General features: G+C 42.6%; 1 protein-coding gene across 1 annotated transcript in view; it reads right to left on the reverse strand.

Moving 5' to 3' along the window:
• Positions 1–1,631: 1,631 nt before the first annotated feature.
• dlgap2a (discs, large (Drosophila) homolog-associated protein 2a) overlaps positions 1,632–21,604 on the reverse strand; it is a 211,601-nt gene continuing 191,628 nt past the window's right edge. The window contains exons 12-17 of the mRNA XM_026152471.1: positions 19,814–20,199; positions 11,167–11,255; positions 9,867–10,306; positions 9,699–9,790; positions 6,394–6,546; positions 1,632–6,282 (exon numbers count right to left, since the gene is read on the reverse strand). Coding sequence (XP_026008256.1) covers positions 6,076–6,282; positions 6,394–6,546; positions 9,699–9,790; positions 9,867–10,306; positions 11,167–11,255; positions 19,814–20,199 — 1,367 coding nt within the window. The 3' untranslated portion in view covers positions 1,632–6,075. The remainder of the gene's footprint in view (positions 6,283–6,393; positions 6,547–9,698; positions 9,791–9,866; positions 10,307–11,166; positions 11,256–19,813; positions 20,200–21,604) is intronic.

Consider the following 21,604-nt stretch of genomic DNA (forward strand, 5'->3'; position numbering starts at 1 on the left):
GTCTGGAAACAGCCTCTTTAATATTAATCACGATTATCTATTATTACGACCGGATTCCTGTAGAAGAAGTCGCAAGATTCACCTGAATAAACCGCTTAACAAATAGTAAGATAAACAAATAAACCCTCACAGTAATAAATAATATAGTCATGTCAATAAAATGCAACTTTCTGCTAAAAAAAAAAAAGAAGTAATAAACGTGTGCACAGAACTGCATTTTTAACTATTAGAGGTGTGCTACTAGAACATGGCATGTGTGTCTATCTCTGTCCAGCAGAGGGAGCCCTTGCATTGTGAGATTCAAATGAAGTGGCCTCGCTTACATTTTTCGTGGTTTTGTTTTTGAGGAGTTGATGTGCTAAAGCTTTGATTTATTTTATTTCACTGTATTATTAATGTGTTTTATTTTCATTTGTTGCAAGAGCCGTTTAACAAATAGGAGCGGACCTTGTGTTCTACTCTCACTGGACTCTTTCTCAGCTTCCTCTCAGGTTTACTGGGTAAGACAAATTACCCATTGTTGTTTACCTGGCAAAGAGCTCATAGGTCAGAATTCTGCAGGAATGAAAAGCATTAAAAACATGTAATATCCAGCATATCTTTGCCTGACTTCGACCTTTATGGCCATTACAAGGTCTTTGAAACATTTGGACACGGATCATCTGAAGTTTAGAGTACTGATACTGTACCAGTGGTCGCATTCTTGCAGACAGTCAGCCTGCAGATCTGTAGAATTTATGGATGCTGCCATTGCTGTGGTGCATGAAATGCATTACAAGAATATAACCTGCAAATTTTAAAATGTAGCCATGCTGGGATATAGATTATGTCAATGCTGAATATAGAACTCTTTAGTGCCAGAAGCATTATGTGGGTTGCTTTAAAGAATGGTGTTCAAGGGTAAGCTGAACACATGGGCACTGTCGACTCGCATCAAGAAGCACCTGTGTGATGTTGCGTTTTCTCTCCAAAGGCGTGCATGGGGTCAGGTTAATTGCTGGTTCTAAATTGGCTGTAGGTGTGACCGTGAGCTTGAAGGGTTGTCATCCTCTGCGCGCTAGCCCAGCGACAGACTGACAACCTTTCCACGGTGGACCCTGTGACAGCTGGGGTAGGCCTCGGCTCCCCCGTGACCCTGAATTGGATAAGATTGATTTATAGTAAGCTGACGCACGCTGATCGCTTTTGTTAGATGTGAAAAAACAAAAGCCAGTTCATTCAGTTATTCTTTTATATAAATGCCAGTTCTTTGGTGAACCTCCTGACACACTATGAACATCGGAAAGTAAGTGTACCAATTTCTTTGACTGATGATTCAGAGCTACACTTCATCTTTATTTCACTGCTATTTTCGTTAGCGGGCCACAGATCTAAAATGCATGAAATGTCAAGAGCGGTTTGATGAATTCGTTTAGCTCCCCTCCGGTGAGAGAAAATCCCTCCGCTGGAAGTACAGTTACTGTTAGGAAAGGCATCAGAAAGCTGTAATTCTGGCATACCCACTCCAGTGGATTAAATGCAGTGTAATGTATAATGTCTAAGTTTACGTGAATACTTTTGCTGTGATGATCACAACAGCAGCGAGTTACTGTTCAAAGTAAAAAGGACCACAAAGACAAACTTGTCTCAAACTTTTTCTCAAAAAATTTAATTGCAGAATTATTTACACTGAGTGAACTAAGCAATGATCAACGAGTCAAATAGGCAAAATCTCCCAACAGCTCTGAAAGAATGGAGGAAAATGCATATGGTATAATAATAATACAAAATAAATTAACGATAAGGTAACTTGCACTGAAAGAACGCGCCTTGAGAGATGCACGTGTGGCAGACTTAAATAAATACATAACAAATGTACATCAGTGTGACAGTGTCATAATTCTTAAAAACAAGAATAAATAAGCCTACATTCAAAATCAGTTGTTTTTTTTTGCATGCCATCATATCAGCTTAGAAAGGAACCATAACAAAGTGAGAATAACAGCAAAACATGAGCAAGTGCAGAAAATAGTTGTTTCAATGAAGCATATATTTTATATTTATATATCTATATATATATTTCTTTACAAATAATGAATATTTGGCATTATATTCATCCTTCCTATAGATATGATATACAAGAGATGAAAATAGTTTTAGCTAAACAACTACCTTTTTTCATTTTGTCTAGTAATTATAGAGTTGTTTCACATTCCAACTTCTAGGAAGTGTTGTATCAGTGTGTTTCTTTCCATGGCACGATTACCAAAAAGTCCCCTTGAAATAGTTCACGTCATGGGTTCTAGAGTTTAAAGCGCATAGACAGTCGTACCAGAAGTGAGGCCACAGAATGTGTAGATACAAGCTCAAACCGCATGTTTGGAGATGGGTCGGCGACGGCAGTCATGGTTTGATTACGTAAAACTAATGTGCAGTAAGAACTTTACAGTTTGCTGGATAAGTCAAAGACATTGCACTTGCAGTTGGCCGCTGCCCTCCTGGCACTGAATACAGCATTGTTGAAATTTTGTACGCTCGGGGTTCACACGAGGTTTCAGCGGGCCACCTAAAGGAAAGCGCTGCAACTGCATCCTCAAAAGAAGACTCCCTTGGCGCTCACAGTATCGGATTCATGCTGCGCGTCATCCAGAAGGATTCAGCGCAGAATAAGCGCTACAGTCGGCTTCGAGGGAATACAAGATCGCTCTGTAAAAAAGAGTTCATGTGAGAATGCGTTTACACCTCAAAAGAAACGGTGTCATCGATGGAAAACGATTTTCACTGGGAGACAAAACCCAGCCGTCAGAGCAGCGAGGTTTGTCTGTGGGGGGATGAGGGAGGGATGATTTCTGCACAGTTCTTATCTCTAAATGCATCTGTAAATTTACTCACACTCGTCTCCTTATTGCCCTTTTCCATCTCCCCTGGTTCCTTCAAGGTCCGACTAGAAAAAAAGGCCTCCTGGCAAATTATGCGATGCGTCTTAAAGGTGCAAATGAAATGCTTGAAACTGAATCAGGTGGCGGTTATACTACGTTTTTCACGGCCCTGCTCGAGATACGTAAGGGAGAAACTCCTCAGTCGTTTCAGCCTCAGCCCAGCAGAAACATGTAGTGCTGATGCTTAAGTTCTACAGTGCAGGCCACAATTCAGCAATACATTTATCAACACAAGCTTTGAAGGGCCTTAGAGGCAGTTTGCTTGATCTCACCAAGGACCCAAAATCTTACATAAGCTGCTTTGCTTAGTCAAAGAGAGGCTAAAAATGACCCGGCGCAGCAGCGAGCGATCCTCACATGAACAGCCTTCCAGCTACAGAACAGCACACAGCACCAGCAGTTTGGGCCTCAGCGCCGAGCTCTCGTCTCCTCTAAGCCAGCATATGTCAACCCGAGTCTGTCTCTCTGCCGTCTGTCTGCCACTGTGGCAACAGCAGGGGAACGTCCCCGCTCTGCCAACTGCCTGGCATCGCACACCCAGACGCTTTCCAGATACCCACTGTCTCACTATTAAAGCTCCCTGCCTCTGCAATGAAAAACCCAACAGAATTCGAGCTCGCCGTGTTTTCTTGTTTCATTATTGAAACGCTGTCACTCCATCGCAGACTTTGGTTACCTGGTCATTCTGTAATGTGTTGTCTGAGGTTTGCTACAAGAAGTTTGGCAGATGAGGAATGTGTCATACATGGTAGCTTGAAAACAAGTGTGAATCCCACGTATGCTCGGAGTTTGTCTTCAAGGATGCGTATGGTTCAAAAAATACTGCGTTTACTCAAAAGTACAATTCGCAGGAGCAAAAAGTAAATCAAGGTATCAAACAGCTGATGGCACGGCGATGGCGTGTAGATCTGTGTGGGGGTGCGGCGGGCGATGGAGGTCAGGCCACAGCTGGGTAGTAATAGGAAAATGACGCGCAGACCTTAGATTGACTTAGAGTCAGCATTGTGCTACAAAAACAAGATCCACGCTCACACATCAGCAACAGACACACACACACACACTATTCAAATCCAGGGACTTTGTTTTTTTACTGCTATCATATGATTCATATCCCTGAACCCACCCATAATGAAGCCAGGCACTCGGGCACAATTAGTCATAAAAATAGATTTTTAAAGTGATGTACCGTTCAGTGGACAGCGCATTATTTCGACTTGATTATTTGTCTAGTACTGTACTGATTAAATAAAAAGCAGCACCATTTAGTGGGTTGATTATCCCAAAGGTTTTACTAATAGACTTCAGTCTTTAGGTCAATGATTTGACAGCGACATCAGCAACACAGTGGAGCGAACGTCGAAATCACCGGCACCAAAGTTTCATAATTAAGCAGCAGAATTTTAGCGTTTTGCTCAGAATGAATTTATGAGGAACACAATCACGGACCAGGATTGGATCAAACCAGCTATTCCTTCACTGATTACAATAGTTTTACTGGTGTGTATTGCGCCCGTACAGATTGACAGCAAACTATTTTGAGTCGTGGACCCCTGGAGGTCCCCGAACCACACTTTGAAAACCCCAGACCTCTGTAACAGTTGCATATATAGATGTAGGTGATCTTTAGCTTTTGTTTGTGTGGAATTTAGGATTGTGCAAATCTCCATTCACTACTTAAAATTGGCATCGGTGTGCACAGCCCGTTCTTTCTGTTCAGCAGGGCTCTTGCAGAGTTTTAGCTATTTGAGACTTGCTGCTTGCATCCCTCTGGAAAAGCCTTTGCCCCAATTTCATTTCATTATTCCCCATCTTTTCCTAAAGGGTGTCAGCCACAGGGAGACTTCAAACTACACTGAACTTTTCAAGAAATGGGAAAAATTACAAAGTACTTCATAGATTAAAGAAGCGCGTATGCAGATATTTTGTTTATGTTTTGACATTTTTCTCTCCATCACTCCTCATTAACTGTGGCTGAGGGTGCAACTTGAAAGGGCCTGACAGAAGCATGGTGGATGAAAAGACGGCCGTGCGGCGTAGAGTGTGTGCGCGATCAAAATGACTGCATGTGTGCAACAAATCCAGAGGAGTCAAGAGCAAAAGAAAGGGCGGAAAACAGTGGAGACGCAGTGGGGAAACACGATGAATATTCATCCCACTCACAATTCAAAAATACAACAGTACTATTGTGAACTGGGGTATGTACATTTCCCTTGGAAATACAGAGAACTGTAATAAGTGCATAAGTGCATTTGTCTACACATTTCAATCTAAGGAGTTACAGACACTTTCATACTGGTTTCTACTGCATTGACATGATGAACGTGTTGGCACAAGACTTGCATGTTTTCAGCTTCAAGTAAATGTCGATATCTGAAAGTTGGCAACGTGAGATATATAGGAAAGATGTTTGAAATGTGCGCGTTGATGAGCTGATGTCATTCTTCCACCAATCCAGGACATGAAGAATGTTTGACTACAACCAGATTGGGTAGAAAGCTGCATTTTTCAACACTGACCAGTCCAGAGCTTATTTAGGGCTGCCTGAATAACCTTGGATGTGTAACCAGTGCCACATGCACACAGTTGAGGTATTTCAAGCATTGGCACTTTGCAAAGACTTGAACTTACAACAATTTAGTGATACTTAGCTTCTTATTCCCCAAAAGAAAAGAAATCATAAGGTAATTTTCAAATGATCAAAAAGTATCGAAGGGCTACTAACTTTAACCGTTTTTGAACAACTTGAAATAAATAAATCTCTCATTTACTCTTTTAGCTCAAAGGCCTGGTTGCTGGTAGGTTCTCAAAGCTGCACTTTTTAAATGGCACTTTGCAAATGCTGAAAAACTACAGATGTATCCATCCAGGACACTGGATGAGAGAGCTTGTAGGTCGGGTGTCATGAGAGTGAGCTAAGGAGAAACCCAAGCGACTCATGTCAGACATACATTTCTGCTAACACTCGCTCTGGATGCAGGAGTATAGCCTTGGCGCATCCTACAGTCCGCTGGGGTTTTGGCGATGGGCACTGAGGATGGCTATCAGATCAGACGACAGATGGATAAAGGAAGAGTAGAGAGATTAGCAGTCTAGAAAAAGGCTAGTTTTAAAGTTTTGTTTGAAATAGGGAGACACGTTAGCCCCTGACCCGACCCTCTCAAAGTCTAGTCTGAGCCTCTGGAATATAGATCTCGATGCTGTCCGCTCGCTCCGAGGCTGAGTTTTGCCGGAAAGAGGCCGCCCGCTTGGCTGCCATGAGCCGTCGGCGGGCTTCCTGCCGGTGCCGATCTGGGAGGTCCAGGGATTTCTCCCTCGTCATTGCACTCTTCTGTCGAATTGTCTTCTTTGGTACGGGAGCTGGTGCCTTTAGAAAGAAGAGAGAAAGATTAAAATGCAATTTTGCGATTTATTAGAAAATCCTTTTTGCTTGCTCCACATTTTTTTAAGAATCAGTCTGCAAGCAGTGAGTCCTCACCTTCTTCTCTGGGCTATCTACAGGCCTCCAGTTGTTGTTCTTGATCTGCTGCAGCTGGTCAAATTTTATGGTGACGTCATCGATGGAGAGCTGCAGCAGGTCCCAGAACCCAGCCAGGTCCTGAGAGGTGGGTCGCGGCATGGCACTGGGGTCCTACGCAGCACGGGCACAAGAGGAAAGATCAAATACTCTTAAGAGTGTTCAAATGGTGAGGTAGATACTATAATGTAACACCGCACATGTGGGCCACCCTGCTTACTGCACTTCAGCTCCAGTCCACTAGATGTCCTCGTCATATTCAAAACTAGTGATTGAAACGAGGGGCAACAGCTTGTGTTGGAGAGCGGTCCCGTCATTCGTTCATGAATGGGGCCTGAAATACTAAGCCGACTTTGTCGGTGCAGACCTATTCATCACTTGATATCTGAAATGAAAGGAACATCCGACTGAAAGGTGCCTCATTGTCTCAGTAACTGCTGCAGGTTAATGAGTCATGGGTTTGAGTTTACCGTGTGCTGGTCCCTCTTTCTTTCATTAAATTAGCTTCTTCCTTCTTCCAAGCTGAATATTCTTGCGAAGGCTTTTCATGATAAGGAAGCACAACCTGCGTACGCCTGAACAGAATTTCTGAGCTGATTTTATGTGTTGATCGCCGCCAACGAGGACCCGGGTACACAGGTTTGTGCTCTAGGACAATAACGTCTAAAAAACATGATCATGAGAGGCTCTTAAACTGATGCAGGGAGAAAAAAGATTGATGGTCTTGAGGTAAATGTGTGCATATTATTAACCTTTGTTCATTACAAATTCTAATTTAATTGCAAATTTCTTTATTCCCAAATCCAACGCAGAAATGCGATTAGAAACAGGCTCTCTTAGGAGGCTTTGTTTGATTTCAGGGCTTGATGGTGTGGAGCACAACACTGTCACAGCTCAGGCTGCAGCACACCCTGCACTGTATTCAGGATTTTGTTTTTATTCATATATTTCCATCCATGTTTTACTTTATAACTTCAACTATTTCAGCTCCATGGTTTCATAAACTTTGCACCGACCAAACATCTGTGCTGTGACTCGACAACCAGAGATGGTCAAGCTCTAAAACATTATGACATTTGAAGCGTGCAGCAGAGTAGATGTAGTTTTTTATATGATGGGGGCTTGTTATTTAAGTTTTGAAGTTCCCAACTCATTTGGTTTCTTGTGCATTAAGTAATCAGATAATTATTTTTAGCCAAACAAACAGCAAGGAGTCGCTAAAAGGATCTCAAAAATATCATCTTTGGCCCCAAGTGTAGAAATTCATTAACCAATTAAAATGTTATTTCTTCAGCTCTTTCCTAAAGTTGTATCTGTTGCAACATCACACACAGATATTAAACTTACAGTATTGCTAATCATACTTTGCTTACTGTGACTCCATAGGGGTTACATTCGGCTTTGATATTTGTACAGTATTATGAGATTAGCATAATTCTCCTTCATAAAGCAAGCCATTTGAAAAAAACAAAAACCCTAAGATTTCAAACATGAGTGTCCACCATGTGAGGAATGCCAGAAACAGAATTCACTCCTGTTATCTCTAATTACTGAGAGATGGACTCAGAACTCCATCAGCTTTATTCTGACCTCTGTGCCTGTGATGTTCGCCAAACTCCAAAGTCTCAAGGCTTCAAATATTCAGAGCTGGCAGATTTGGAAGGAGTCGGTGAGTTTTAAGCTTCGGCTGTGCCTGTGTGTGCTTCAAATCCTGGAAATTCTCCCAGAGAAGCACTCTGTGCACACCGTTCGTTTTAATTCAGGCTTCCTAAATGTTGATTGAGACGTTAAAGAAAAGCAGGCTCCTAAAACAAGATGAGACATCCTTTTAAGTTTCTCATTTGTGGACATTTCACAAACCAAGGCGGTGTATGAAATATTGTTTCATATGGATTTATGGCATGGTCAAGGTTGCTGGTTTGTTGAGTAAACATTCATAACACCGTCTCCTTCAGGAGGAAATAGTACCTGGCCTCTACCTACCTACCTACCTACCTACCTACCTACCTACCTACCTATCTAACTGTATGCCAGGTGTGAGGGAGACATCAACTCACAGAAGGTAAGACAGTTGCAGAGAAGCCAGCTGAATAGTAGGAATAAGATACAAACCATCAATGCATATGCCCTACCGGTCATCAGATAAACAGCTGGAATAATAAGATGCCCACAAGAGGAGGAGATGTCACAAATGTCAAGACATGAAACCCCTCATTCAGCATGGAGGTTTTCACCCAAAGTCCAACATCCAGACACTCCATGAGCTACAGAAAGTGGGAGGGCATGGATCACTGAGTGTCAGAGCCACAATACAGTATGAAACTTGGAGCACTCACAAGGGCTGCTCCATGAGAGCCTCAGGCAGCTAAAGACAGACGGTGATGCGGAACAGGAGGTGGAAGTGTATTGGATGACCAAGCCCCTGCATGGGATATATCTGCACCATCTACCTACATCTGTACCATCGACAGACAGGGGAAGCGGCTGACTAAAGAAATCCTACCAGTGGCTAGAAAAGGCCAGCTCAAAGGACAGCACAGAGGCTTGGATCACGTCAGCAAAGGAACGGGCCCCGAGATCCAGAACCATGGAGGCAGGAGCTACCACAGCCAATAGGACGCAAGTTACAGACTGTGCAAAGGTTCCCTGGAGACGATCCAGGACATAGCAGGATGCAAGCCATACACTTAGAGGCAAAACCAGTGGCTGTGATAGTGCTGAGGAACATCTGTGCCACACGCACTGCTGGTGTCTCAGATCCATTTCAATAGGAGCCTGGTTCTACCATTACTTCCTCTGTTCCAGGATAAAGCTGCATCACACACACACACACGCATGTATTGTTTTATTTCAGAATGCTCAGGTCACATATAAATGCGCCAAATAGCTATTGATTCTCAATGTTGCACTTTTCCACAATCAATGACATTTTCAGGCAGTTGGATTCAGTTTGTTAGCACCAGCTAAAGTATTAAACGTGTATTGAAGGTTGAAGAACAAAGTGTGGAACTGTTTCTAATGACAAAAGTTCATTCTACAGCACGATCAATATTTTGAGTCTAACACCTTTGTGCCAGATGTAGCTGTGTCATTCTAATTTCTCTCTCTCTTACCTTCAAGCACAGATGTGGTAGGCTGGATCACATGCAGTGTGGATGGTCATGTTATTTGTGTGCTGCAGTTAATGTCACCTACATGTGAGTTATGATGTAAACAGCAGTTTTATTTGTTCTTTACCTACAGACTTTAATAAAATCACGTCTTACCAGGTTTTGCTGACACAGCCAGTAGAATTGCTGGAATTTCTGAGACATGAGCAGCTGAGCACTTCCCACTGCACTTCGGATTTTCCCTAGAACTGAATGACACGCAGCATATCAAACAGAGCACATGCAAACTGTTAATTCTGCTCAAAGGATCAGAGATTCACTCACTCTCCTCTGACAGGTCATTCTCTTCAGCTTCTGCCTCCATCTCCTTACACCAGCCCTCCATCCTCTTTGTTTCATTGTGGAGCAACTGCATGAACCAGCTCCCGTCCCTCCGCAGGGAAGGGGACGCCCTCCCCGACTCGCCCGGCGAAGCCGCGTTCTCCCGCGGGGAGGGGGGTTCTAGCTGCCAGGTTGTTTCGCTGGTGGTCTCCCGGGGACTGGGGGGTTCAGCAGGGGTACGATAATCCTCCCGGTAGCTGAAGAGCCCCTGGGTGCGCACGGTCCGCACTGCCCCGTACTGGGTAGGTGTGCTGGGCTCTGAGTGACGCTGGAATCCCCCACCAAATTGCAGGCCTTTGTCCTCCATGGTGGGAAAGCCCTCCAACTCCAGGTCGGCCTGCACAGCTGCAGTCACGCTGTTGGAGCGTTTGAACCTTCCCTGTCTGACGGGCGAAGAGATTAACCCTCCTGCCATCCTTTAAAAAACTCACACCCATCACCCTAGGGACCATTCTCAGCCACGCCATAAAAAGACCATATATCCATATTTTATTCCACTTTAAATTAGCCAACCTTGTAAAACTACTTCTCCCTGAAATATTCATGTAAAGTTTTAATTATATTTTCGTTGTTTTAACCCTTCAAATCCCAGTGTTATTACATGAGCGCCCTGTGTTATAAGCCCCAAAAACCAAAAAATGAAACTAAATATTTCCACAAAAAACCAGTTGAAGTAATATGTGATTGTCATTATAAGTAGGCCTTTAGATGGACCAAAGATTGGCACCAACATACATTTTGACCTGCCATTATTTTTTTTGCATTTTTTTTGCAATTTAAAAATTAAAACTTCAAGGCCCTGAGTCTTCATTGACATCCAAGAAAAGAAGAAAAAATAAAATCATATGATGATAATTTGGGGTTGAAAAATAGCGTTTATAATGGAAGTCAATGGGCAGAAAATGGTCCCCAGGGTGATGGGTGTGGGGATTTCTGCTGCTCAGCCATTTTAGGCTGATTTAAGGAATTCACACTGGAATATTAACATTGGCAGGTAAAAACTATCCTGTGGCAAGTTTGGTTATATTCCACTGAACACAGTGGAAATGGCAGCCATTTAACACATAGCAGTGGCACAAAAAGGTCCCAAGAAGGCAGGAAGGTTAAAGGCACGGGTGAATGTACACATGCCAAAATGACGAATAATGGCACTGACAGTGGGGCTATTTTCTGCGATACCGAGATCAAACATCAAACCCTGATGTTTTGTAATGATGTGAAAATCCCAAAGCCATTATCTTACCCTTTCTTTTCATCCTCTACCTGGATCCCAACAGAATGGTACTCCCGTGAGCCTTTGCTTTCAGATTCAGAGTCCGTGGCTGCTTCCACCTAATGTGAAGAAAAGATACAAACAGTGCTTCTCATTATGTGAGCTGCAATTCCCCAGTGTTTCTGTGTTTATTGGGTTGGGACTGGACAGAGCAACTTAACGGTGCACAGCGTGTCAGAAAGTAAACATTGTATGATTTATGGAGGCTGCGAACGGAAAAAGACTGAGGTGGTTTTTAGGTTTGAGCAGAAATTAGGCTAAAGAATGAAGCACAGTGTGCTATAGGGTACATTCTACAACGTAAAATGTCCAATAAAGCATTTGTAGTTGCCCAAAAGGAAGCATTAGATTTAATAATGGCACCACACAGCGCCAGCTAAATGTTTGAGAACAACTCGTTCGATGCTTTGCTGTGCAGCTATGCAATAAGCATAGCAGCTTCAAATTAGCCACCTTTGCACTCACGCTGCAAGAGCTCAACACAAACACCTCTGAGTTTAGGTCGGGTCAACGTGAAGGCGCTCCATTAGCATGTTTGCCGGACACCCTTACAGAATGTGGACGTGTGCTTCGGGTCATCTTCCTGTTGGAAAACAAATGATGGTCCCACCAACTGGAACCAGATGGGAAGCTGAGCCGCTGTGAATGTTGTGGCTGTTCTACATAAATGGCCAACAGTGTCACCAGCAACATTATCACACCTCCTCTGCCATGCTTCTCAGTGGGAAACACACTTCTCTCACCATCCGTTCATTCTCTCTGCATATCACAAAGATGTGGAACCAGAAATCTCAAATCTGGACTCGTGGGAGCAAAGCCCAGATTTCTGCTGGTCTGCTTCCTTGCCTTTCATGACCCGAGCAGTCTGCTTTGTGTTTGTGTTCCTCTGTGGGCTCAAATTGTGGTCATAAATATTTTGTACTTGTAAATAAGGATTTGTATGTGTAAAAAGAATTTGTGTGTGTAAAAGAGATTTGTGTGTGGACTTAGCCAAAAAATACGTGTGAAACTCTGGACTCAAGTTTCAAGTACGAATTTTGACCCTGTTTTTCTTCCTTTCATCTGATTGGCCAATGTCACGTGAATCACAAATGTAACTATCCAATCAGAGAACAGATGGGTTTGGCTGTTGGAGGGGTGCTTTTTTGAACTGCAGGTCCTTGAAGGGTAATACAGTTTGAAGCTGGAGGATCTCTATGTAAATATCCGATAGCAGCTAGGTCCCCTAACTTTCAGTAGCTGTTGAAAGGATAAAGTTGTGCTATATCAGTGGTTAGAAATACCATTATTACTTTAGGATTAGTTTAACACAAAGTCAGGCCTGACCCGGGACCATGGCTGTGAGTCACAGGCATGAAGGTCCTTTCACATCAGACGCAGCATGTGATGCTAATGCTAACTGCTAACTAAAAGCCAAGGATCCAGAATTTGTTGCGCTGGCTGCTGAGCTCTGTGGGTTTTTGCAGCAGCTCTACCTGTACTAGATGCTAGTCCCTGTATTAAGCAGGTAAACCTGTGACACAAAAATCACCAAACTCGGACGACCACAGACTGTTTTTCTTCGTGGTGATGAAGGAAAACGCTGGGCTGGCATGTAAAAGGGCATTTATTCCCTTCAAGAACCTGAAGCCCCATAAAGCACCCCTCCAATAGCCAAACCCATCTGTTCTCTGATTGGATAGTTAAATTTGAGATTGACATGACATTGGCCAATCATATGAAAGGAAGAAAAACAGGGTCAAAATTCATACTTGTCACTTGAAACCTGAGTCCAGAGTTTCACACGTATTTTTTGGCTAAGTCCACACACAAATCTCTTGACAATGACAATAAATACTAAATACTAAATACTAAATACACACACAAATTCTTTTTACACATACAAATCCTTATTTACAAGTACAAAATATTTATGACCACAATTTGAGCCCATACTCCTCTGTGCTTTCTTTCTCACATTTCAGTCATAAAAGCTTGAGTCATGCAGGCTCCTCCAAACAGTTTATGTGGAGGTGTGTTTGCTACTTGAACTCTGAGAGGCAATAATTTGGGCTCTACGTTGAGTGCCACTGACTGCAGAGTGCAGAGCTACTGCGACTCTAGGACTTCCAGCATGTATGCCAGGTGAGGCTGTTTCACAGCGCCTGGTGTTTTTTGGGTTTTTCTGCACTGCAGGAAACAGTAAAATGTTCAGGTTAATGGACTCTAATTTCTGAACTTACTGATGCAATGTCATTTCTCTGTTCTTGGCCTGTGTTTTCTGTAGAGTGGCCATTGTGCCTCAGGATAAAGGGATGACTGCAGATAGCAGGAAATACATTCGAGGCACAACCGTTAGCTGTAGGTGATGACCTCATGAAGGTCATGAAGATAATTTAAATAGTGTGAAAAGCCATCATATATGTGTATAAAGATAAGGTTTCTTTTGAAGCATTTTTAGTCAGTTATGGTAGACTGGATGCTGTGGAACCATCCACAGTGATAGAAATGAGGACATTAGTTTTTACTATGGAGGAGGAGGACAGAGCGGCGGATGATAATGGCTCCTGCGTGGCTACAGTCGGTGGAGCCACATTTAATGACACCTCTTCAGTGTTGACCATTTTGCTCTGCTGTTCTTCCTCCATCCGTTCTTCTTTTTCTCTTCTAATTTCTTTCTCTCACTTGTCTCTCTTTGTCTAGTTTCCACAATGTCTTGCTGACTGACTGTGGCTATCTTTTTTTAAAAATACTGACTGAATCCTGCTTTGTCATTTTTGTTATGTCAGTAATTTTTCTCCGGTGCTCACTGAGCTCTTTTTCTCTGTGACAGTACAAGCGGTGCTCTGCAAATATGATTTCATTGGTACGGTTGGTATAATTGGTTGTATCTTCAGAGAGACAGACCTTGCATTAACATCTGCTTTGAGTGATCCAAACACAAGCTGACAGCTCTAAGTATACCAGTTCACAGCTGGCAATAAAATGCATCTTGAGTGACCACTTATGATTGGATACGACTTCCCCCGCTCCTCATGCAAATAAAAAAATAGATCGTTTTCTGTTTGCAAAAAGCAGATTACAGCACTCACATCTGCCCTGCATACACATACCTCAGTGCATGACCAGACGCAGCTGCTGTGGCTCCTACAGCGCCCGCTTCAGTCCCTCTCCATGCTTGTATGTTCATGTGAAGTGCGTTTGCTCAGACTTGGTCCCTGATTGATCACATCATTGAGTTATCTGTTCCAGCCTATCAAAACTGTAAACCCCAGTTTCTTGTTTACTGCTTTTCCTTTGTCTACCTGGGCTTTCTTAATAATAATAATGGATTGGATTTTATATAGCGCTTTTCAAGGCACCCAGAGCGCTTTACGATGCCACTATTCATTCACTCTCACATTCACACACTGGTGGAGGCAAGCTACGGTTGTAGCCACAGCTGCCCTGGGGTAGACTGACAGAAGTGAGGCTGCCATATTGCGCCATCGGCCCCTCTGGCCACACACCTTACATCACACCTTACATCACCCTCCTCCAATCAGATGCTTGTCTGCCTGCACGTCTCAGCCACTCCTTCACCCACAGCCCACTCAGCACAATCATACCATCTTCCATCTTCTCTCCAGCGGCGGTTATCTACCCCTGCCAGCCAACGCTTATCATCTTCTTCATTACCACTCATCTATCCCCCGTATAGGACTGTCTTCCTGACCTCATTTTTCCCAACACCGACCCTTACCTGAAGTCATCTCCTAGTGAAATATGGATCCACTGTGTCGACACATAAGCTACACAAACATCTGATCTATCCTTCTTTATTTTTATTTGTCCGGTAAAGACTACGGGAAATGAAAGCCCAATCACAGCTGTGATTACTGGAGAGCTGAGTAAGTGGTTCTTTAATGAGGCCCAGGGCACATGTTGACCATATTTTGGACCGGATGACTTTGGATGTGTTCTGAGCGATCAGCTCTCTATTCTGTCGGGTGTATTTATAACCTGAGCGGTGCAGCTTTGATAAGAGCTGAGCGGAGCCTTATGTTCCCTGAGAGAAAGAGAGAGTGCTGTTCGTCCTTTGGTCACCTGGGTTTCCTCGCAGGGTTGTTTAGAGTCAGCTAATCATGGGTTAAATATTTCAGGAACACATTTACAGCATGCATAGGTCAGAAAAATGACTCGTGGCTGTGCCCTGGTTTTTTTTAGCTGGTTCTACTTTGCATTTACCCACAAACTTCCCTCATCATTTACTGGGTGATTTTAAAATTAAAAAATGTTGATCCAGTCTTTGACAATATACCAAAATGTGTTTTTATACTGTGATTTTTTTAAAGGTTAGACAAGCAGGACTTAATGTGAGCATTGCGTCCTCCTCAGGATGAACTCTAACAACTCATGATCCTAGTATGTGAATTTGAAATACCTGCATAGTAAATAATGTTTGTCTGATATCAAAGCACTGTGCTATAGTGCACATAGCTGTAAAAAAACGAGTGCATTTCTCTGCCAATGATATCATTCCAGCCCTCAGGTGTTTCAAAGAGCGCCCAAAATGTCTATAAGAGGCCTTTTAAGCATCTGACATTCATAAATCTCCGACTCAGTGTAGTATTATGACTGTGAGAGTGAACCAAATGCATTGGTTGAGAATATCGTGCAGTTCTGTTGTTTGGAAATGTCAGCCCTACCTTTGTTGTGGAGTGGTCAGTATTAAAGCTCAGGAGTGACATTTTTGGTGAGCTATTTTGTATTCTGTCAGGCTGTTTGGAAGAAGCTATTAGCAGGGAGGAAATGTGCACGGAGCAGCCTGCTGAGGTGACCTCCATTACTCGCTTCGTGTTAGAGGCAGAGCCCAGTCCACCTCATGATAGAGTTTCATGTCTGTGATGGATGAGAGCTGAAAGAAGGCAAAACATCCAGGATGCCGTGCAGTTTGCGTCCAGCAGGCTCTTTAGGCTGGACATACTTTGGCACGTGCATGCAGAAATACAAGGGCGTGCATACATCATCACAGGCACAGAATCAGCACAGGTGTGGAAACTGAAAGCTGCACGGAGCGACTCAGCCTTTCATCCACAACACTCAAACACCACCTGGTGACTTCCTGGAGCCAATGAGTGCGTTTAAGGTTAAAAGCTTTGACTCCTTTTTTCATACGACCTCATTAAGGCTCCAATTAAAACTCTTGCTGTGAATAAATCAATCAGACTTTTGGAATGTAAGCATGTCTGAGTTCTAAAGTGGGAAAAGTGCAGCCCAGATGGCTCTAAAGTGGTCCCAATGGGAGGACCGGAGGAAGTCAAGTCAACACCGAGTCCACAAAGCCAATAATTAACATTTAAAAAATGTGCAGAAATGTTAAAAGTTGACCTCCTGTAGGAGAGGCAGGCTGAGAGGGTGAAATCAATGCAAAGGAAGGATAATCCAGGTTAATTACAGGACTGGGTGAAGCACGTGGATGACGAAGAGGTCAGCTGAATATAATAAATGAGTATTTGCATACTGTAGTTCAAAGACTTCTGGACTATGACACATTATCCAAAGTCATAATTAAAAATGTGCTTTGGTGAACTGACACTAAGCTCAATTTCTTAAATTTGTACAACAGCAATTTTGCTTTTCGAATAAAAAATCCCTTAATTGTAAAATAACAGACTCCCTGGTATTACAGCTTAGTGTATTCAATAATATTTGAGTCTTTCCAGGAAAGGTTTCTGAGAACTTGTTAGAAATTATGGCTCTTATAAAATAAAGCTTTAATTCTCCAACATGAAGGTCCAAAGTGATGGGATGAAACCTTCTGCATCGCTGCTAGGGATACTTAAAGAAACCTGTCTGTCTCAGGCTATATACGGTATATTTCTCATGCTATGATTTACTCACCACAGAGGACCCATTCAAATTGTTCTCATGCAGTACAGTCAGAGTATAGGCAGGTAAATATAATGTTGTTAAAGATGAATGTGAGAATGAAGCATATAAGTCTTCTCAGACTGTAATGTTTTCAACCTAAACATTTATGATTAGATGAACGAGAAATTCTTCTTTCTGCTTATTTTATATTTGAGTCCAGAAGCTTAAATTACCTGCACTGGTAATTTAACTGGACTTTCCACACATCACTGGAGGCAATTTCAATGTCAGTATAATTCTCTGTTACACACACACACACACACACACACACACACACACACACACACACACACACACACACACACACACACACACACACACACACACACACACACACACACTCCTGCATTTTCACCTTCACTTTCATCAAACACACAGCACTAACAGTGGACTCGTTCTCCCAGAGGGTTTGATCGCCACCTCACTGGTGATGGATGGGTCAGATCGCTCACGCACATGTGCTGAATGTGTTGCTTTGCATTTTTCTGAAGTGTTGCAATGAGATTTGGATGTTTCACTTCTGTTTTCTTTAAATGAGCAGTTGGGTGGCCTGTTCATCTTTAGATGGCAGGCTTTGACCCTGGCTAACAGGAAACAGAAAGTGCCAGTACTGCAAATGTGTTGGAGATGAGGAGAGTAAGAATGTGAACAAGGATATCTGAACTTTGCTTGAGTAATTGGGTAAATCATTTCTGGAGCAAAGAGTGAGTAAACCAAGATGTTTACATGAGTCAGGGAAATGTAGCCTGGTTACTGTGAGACCTTCATTAACACTGAGCTCATTTCTCCTCCTAAAGCAACCATTTTTAATGCAAGGCTGGCATTTTACACACAAGATGGGAGCAGCTGAAAGCTGCTTTTAGCAATGCACTAATAACTGCAGATGGCTCAGATGTATATATATAACTGACAGACCCTGGCGTTTTTGCTCTGTCTGCTGTTTATAGTCTCCTGACATTATCACTATGCTTTTATCATTGCATCTGAAAGAATATATATAGAATATGTTAAAGGCTAAGAACCAGTGCAGCCAATCAAAATCAACAGATAGATCAGAGTGGAATCGTGACTGGGTGGGAGGTCCGTTAAAGGATCACTGTGGGCTGAAGTGGAAGACCAGCACAGAGGCTGTGTACAGACAGGGGCTGAGCAGGCTCTACTCCCTAAGCAAGCTGAGATCCAGGAGATTTCCTGCCTCTCAGTTGTGGTGAGCACCGGGTACTTCACTGTGGTCTGCTGAGCATCAGAGCTGTGAATAAACTGATTAGGAAGGCTGACTTTATGACTGGAGAGGAGGTGGCTGAACAAACTGTTATCCTGACCATGCACCCTCTGGGCCGGTTACAGGACAGGCGGCAGAGCTCGTTCTCTCACAGATTCAGCTCGGCTACTACAACAGCTCTACAGTCACACACACATCTGTCTAACAGAGACTCGTCGGCTCTGCTACGTTTAACATTTTAACCCTGCACTCTTACAATACAAATGATATTTTTTACACACTGACACCACAAACAGGGTTGAGAGGTTGAGTTCAGTGACTTGATTTAGCCATTTAGCATGTGAGTCTGCGGGTTTTGACCCGTAGACCCAGATCAGTGCCGGCCTCCAGAAGCCGTTTGAGGAGCTCCAGCTTTTGTTGCTTCTGTCATGTGTTTTTGGGTTTGTTTGTTTTTACCAGTTTCAGTCTCTTATCATTAAAATCGCTAATTTTTGATGGCAGTAAGAAAACGTTGGAGGCAATTTAGACAGAACAGGGAAATTTGCCAAATGTTCTCCTGCAAATTCTCAAGTTTGGATGCGTGGAAGAATCTCCTGACTACCAAAGGATTACTGTTTGACTTCCCCGTAATAATATTTAACCCCAGCTCAAACCAGTTACCTCTTTTAATCTAATTTTGAAAGAAAACACTGCAGTTAGGATGCACTTAATTTCTTTATCAAAGAAAGATATTCAAACACAGGCAGAATGAAATCAAAAGGTTCAAATTTTATATATGAGCAGGTTTGAGTTTGCAAACAGTTTAGCAGGAACGACAGCCAGCAGAGTGGATATATGTACGTGCACATATTTGTGTGGAGGAAGAATAAACAGGAAAGATGCACTGATTAAGGTAGACAAGTACGTAATAATGAGATGAAAGCAGAAAACCAAAAACTCCCTACATACAAACTTTAAAACTTTAATAGAACTGATATTCTGCTTGAAATGGCTACGAAGGCGGAGTGAACTGACTCCTCAATCTTTTAAGAGCATCAAAGCAGACACCTGCAAAGGAAGATCAGCGACAGCAGAACCTCGGCTACAGTCGGAGCACGAGTGAGACAAATCCAAAGTAAAATGACTCTGAAGCGGGAGGTGGAGGGAGAAAAAAGGCACAAAGGAAGCGAGAGGGAGAACAATTAGAAAGGGGACCGAGAGAGTCAGTGGGGTTAGACAGAAAGAGAGGCAGGTACAGTAAGAAGAGGAGTGAATGAACCGTGGAGTGAACTACCATTCACTAAAACCTGCTCCAGCATGAGTTGAATCTTAATTAACGGATTGCAGTAAGATGACTCACTCCTGCTATTTTTAGCCCCTGAAATGAGAACGCTGTTTCTCGGCTGAATGTATGTGTGGGAAACTATTCTTTGATGTTATATAACCACACACAGGTTTGAGCAGTGCGAGTTTTAGGACCAGTGAAATGGCATTTTAACCATGCACGCTCATTTGAAGACTGACCTGTATCCCTATAGATGATCGAGGTGTTTTCAAGTACTCCTCAGCCTTTGACACGAGGACGGCCTTATCGCAGGTGAGCACTGAGCTGTGAGAGTCTGTGGACGGGTGTCTTTTTCCAGCCATGACTCTGGCCGCCTCCATCGCTATAGTAACAGCTTTGGTGCTATCCAGGCTGTCGTTGGAATTGTAGAGGCCTCTGCCCGGGGTCAACCCCAAGCTGATGCCGTCGGACGCCCACATCCCACCATGAGGGTGCCTCCCCTCGTGGTGGGCGTCCTGGGTGGACTCGGTGCTACTCTGGGCCGTGATGGAGATGAGCGGTTTGGAGGTGGTGCGTGGCGGGACTGGAGGAGGGGTCTTCTTATAGCTAGGTGTGTAGGTGATGGCTAGAAAAGAGGCAAAAATGAACAAAGCCATTTTCAGAATATTAACATTTTAAATTTACATTAAATTCCCACTGTTCATACTATATGTTTATAGTATAGCAAAGATTTTATGATGCAAGGCAATGATGTAAAAAGATTTGATTTTATTTTGGGAAAAATATGTCAAGGTAACTATAAACTACAATGCACATGTTCATAATAGTGAAATAGTGACGGATGATTTTATTTGATTTGTTTTAAATGTTATTCTAAGTTCAGTGTGGCCATAAGTCTGTTTTTAGTTTGGTCTGTTTTCTGTTCAGGTGTGTGTGTGCCTGTTTAGACATCATCGTGGGGACCAAAAATTGGAATGTTACTATACTTGTAGGACTTGTGAGGACGCACACATGATTGGGATTTTGGTGTCAGGGTTAAGGTTAGGTTCAGGCTAAGGGTTAGGCATTCATTTATGATGGTTAGGGTAAGCATCTAGGGAAAGCATTATGTCAATTAGATGTCCTCACTAAGATAGCAAAACCAGAATTTGTGTGTGTGTGTGTGTGTGTTTGTAATTCATAGAAATAATCCGTAAATAAAAGTTAATCATACATAAAATCCAGAAATAGAAAAAGAAACAAACTTGGATGTAATAGAAGCAGAAGGCCAGCATGATATTGATAAACACATGCAGATGGTTTGTATCTCACAGATTACTAAATGTGATTTAAAAAAAAAGAAAAAAAAAGTGCTTTTTTATACTACAGTGTATGCTTTTTCATACATAGTATACACAGTACCATAGGCAAAGTTGCCTCCATTTTTGTAATTTTTTTTAATCAATATTCAAGGACTCTATTTTTGGAGTGTATTTTACACATTAAAATGTGAACCTCTGTCCAAAAAATGCACTCAGTTTACTTCTCATTTACTGTGAGCATCATTTTCTCCCAGTAATTACGGTTAGGATATGTTTGTTTTTTTTATTCCAGTCCATTCTTCATTTGCAGCATTTAAATAACCTTTATCAGATTTGATGGTTTTGTTACATACTTTAAAAAAGTGTTTTGCTTTTCGTTTACAACTGTGGGGATTAAATTGTGTTAAAATGTACAAAACAGTGATGTCATGTTTTGAGACGAGGACCCAGGCACAGAGAGACTTGATGAATTTAAGAATCTTATGATTTAATAAAGAAATTTACAGACTTGCACGGAGATGGTAAAATTATGATGACTGATAACGGAGATGAAGACAACAGACGATGAGGACAGGGAGGAACAGGGGTTTAAATGCACCAAGGAGACACTCAGAGGGAACTCAGGACAACTGGAGACATTTAAGGATGCAGGGACTGACAGAGACGGGGAAGAAGTCTCATCGTGATGAATAAAGTTTATCTTGCCTGGCTGGGCAGCTGCTCAGCCCC

This window comes from Astatotilapia calliptera, chromosome 19, assembly GCF_900246225.1.
Source record: "Astatotilapia calliptera chromosome 19, fAstCal1.2, whole genome shotgun sequence".
Taxonomy (NCBI): Eukaryota; Metazoa; Chordata; class Actinopteri; order Cichliformes; family Cichlidae; genus Astatotilapia; species Astatotilapia calliptera.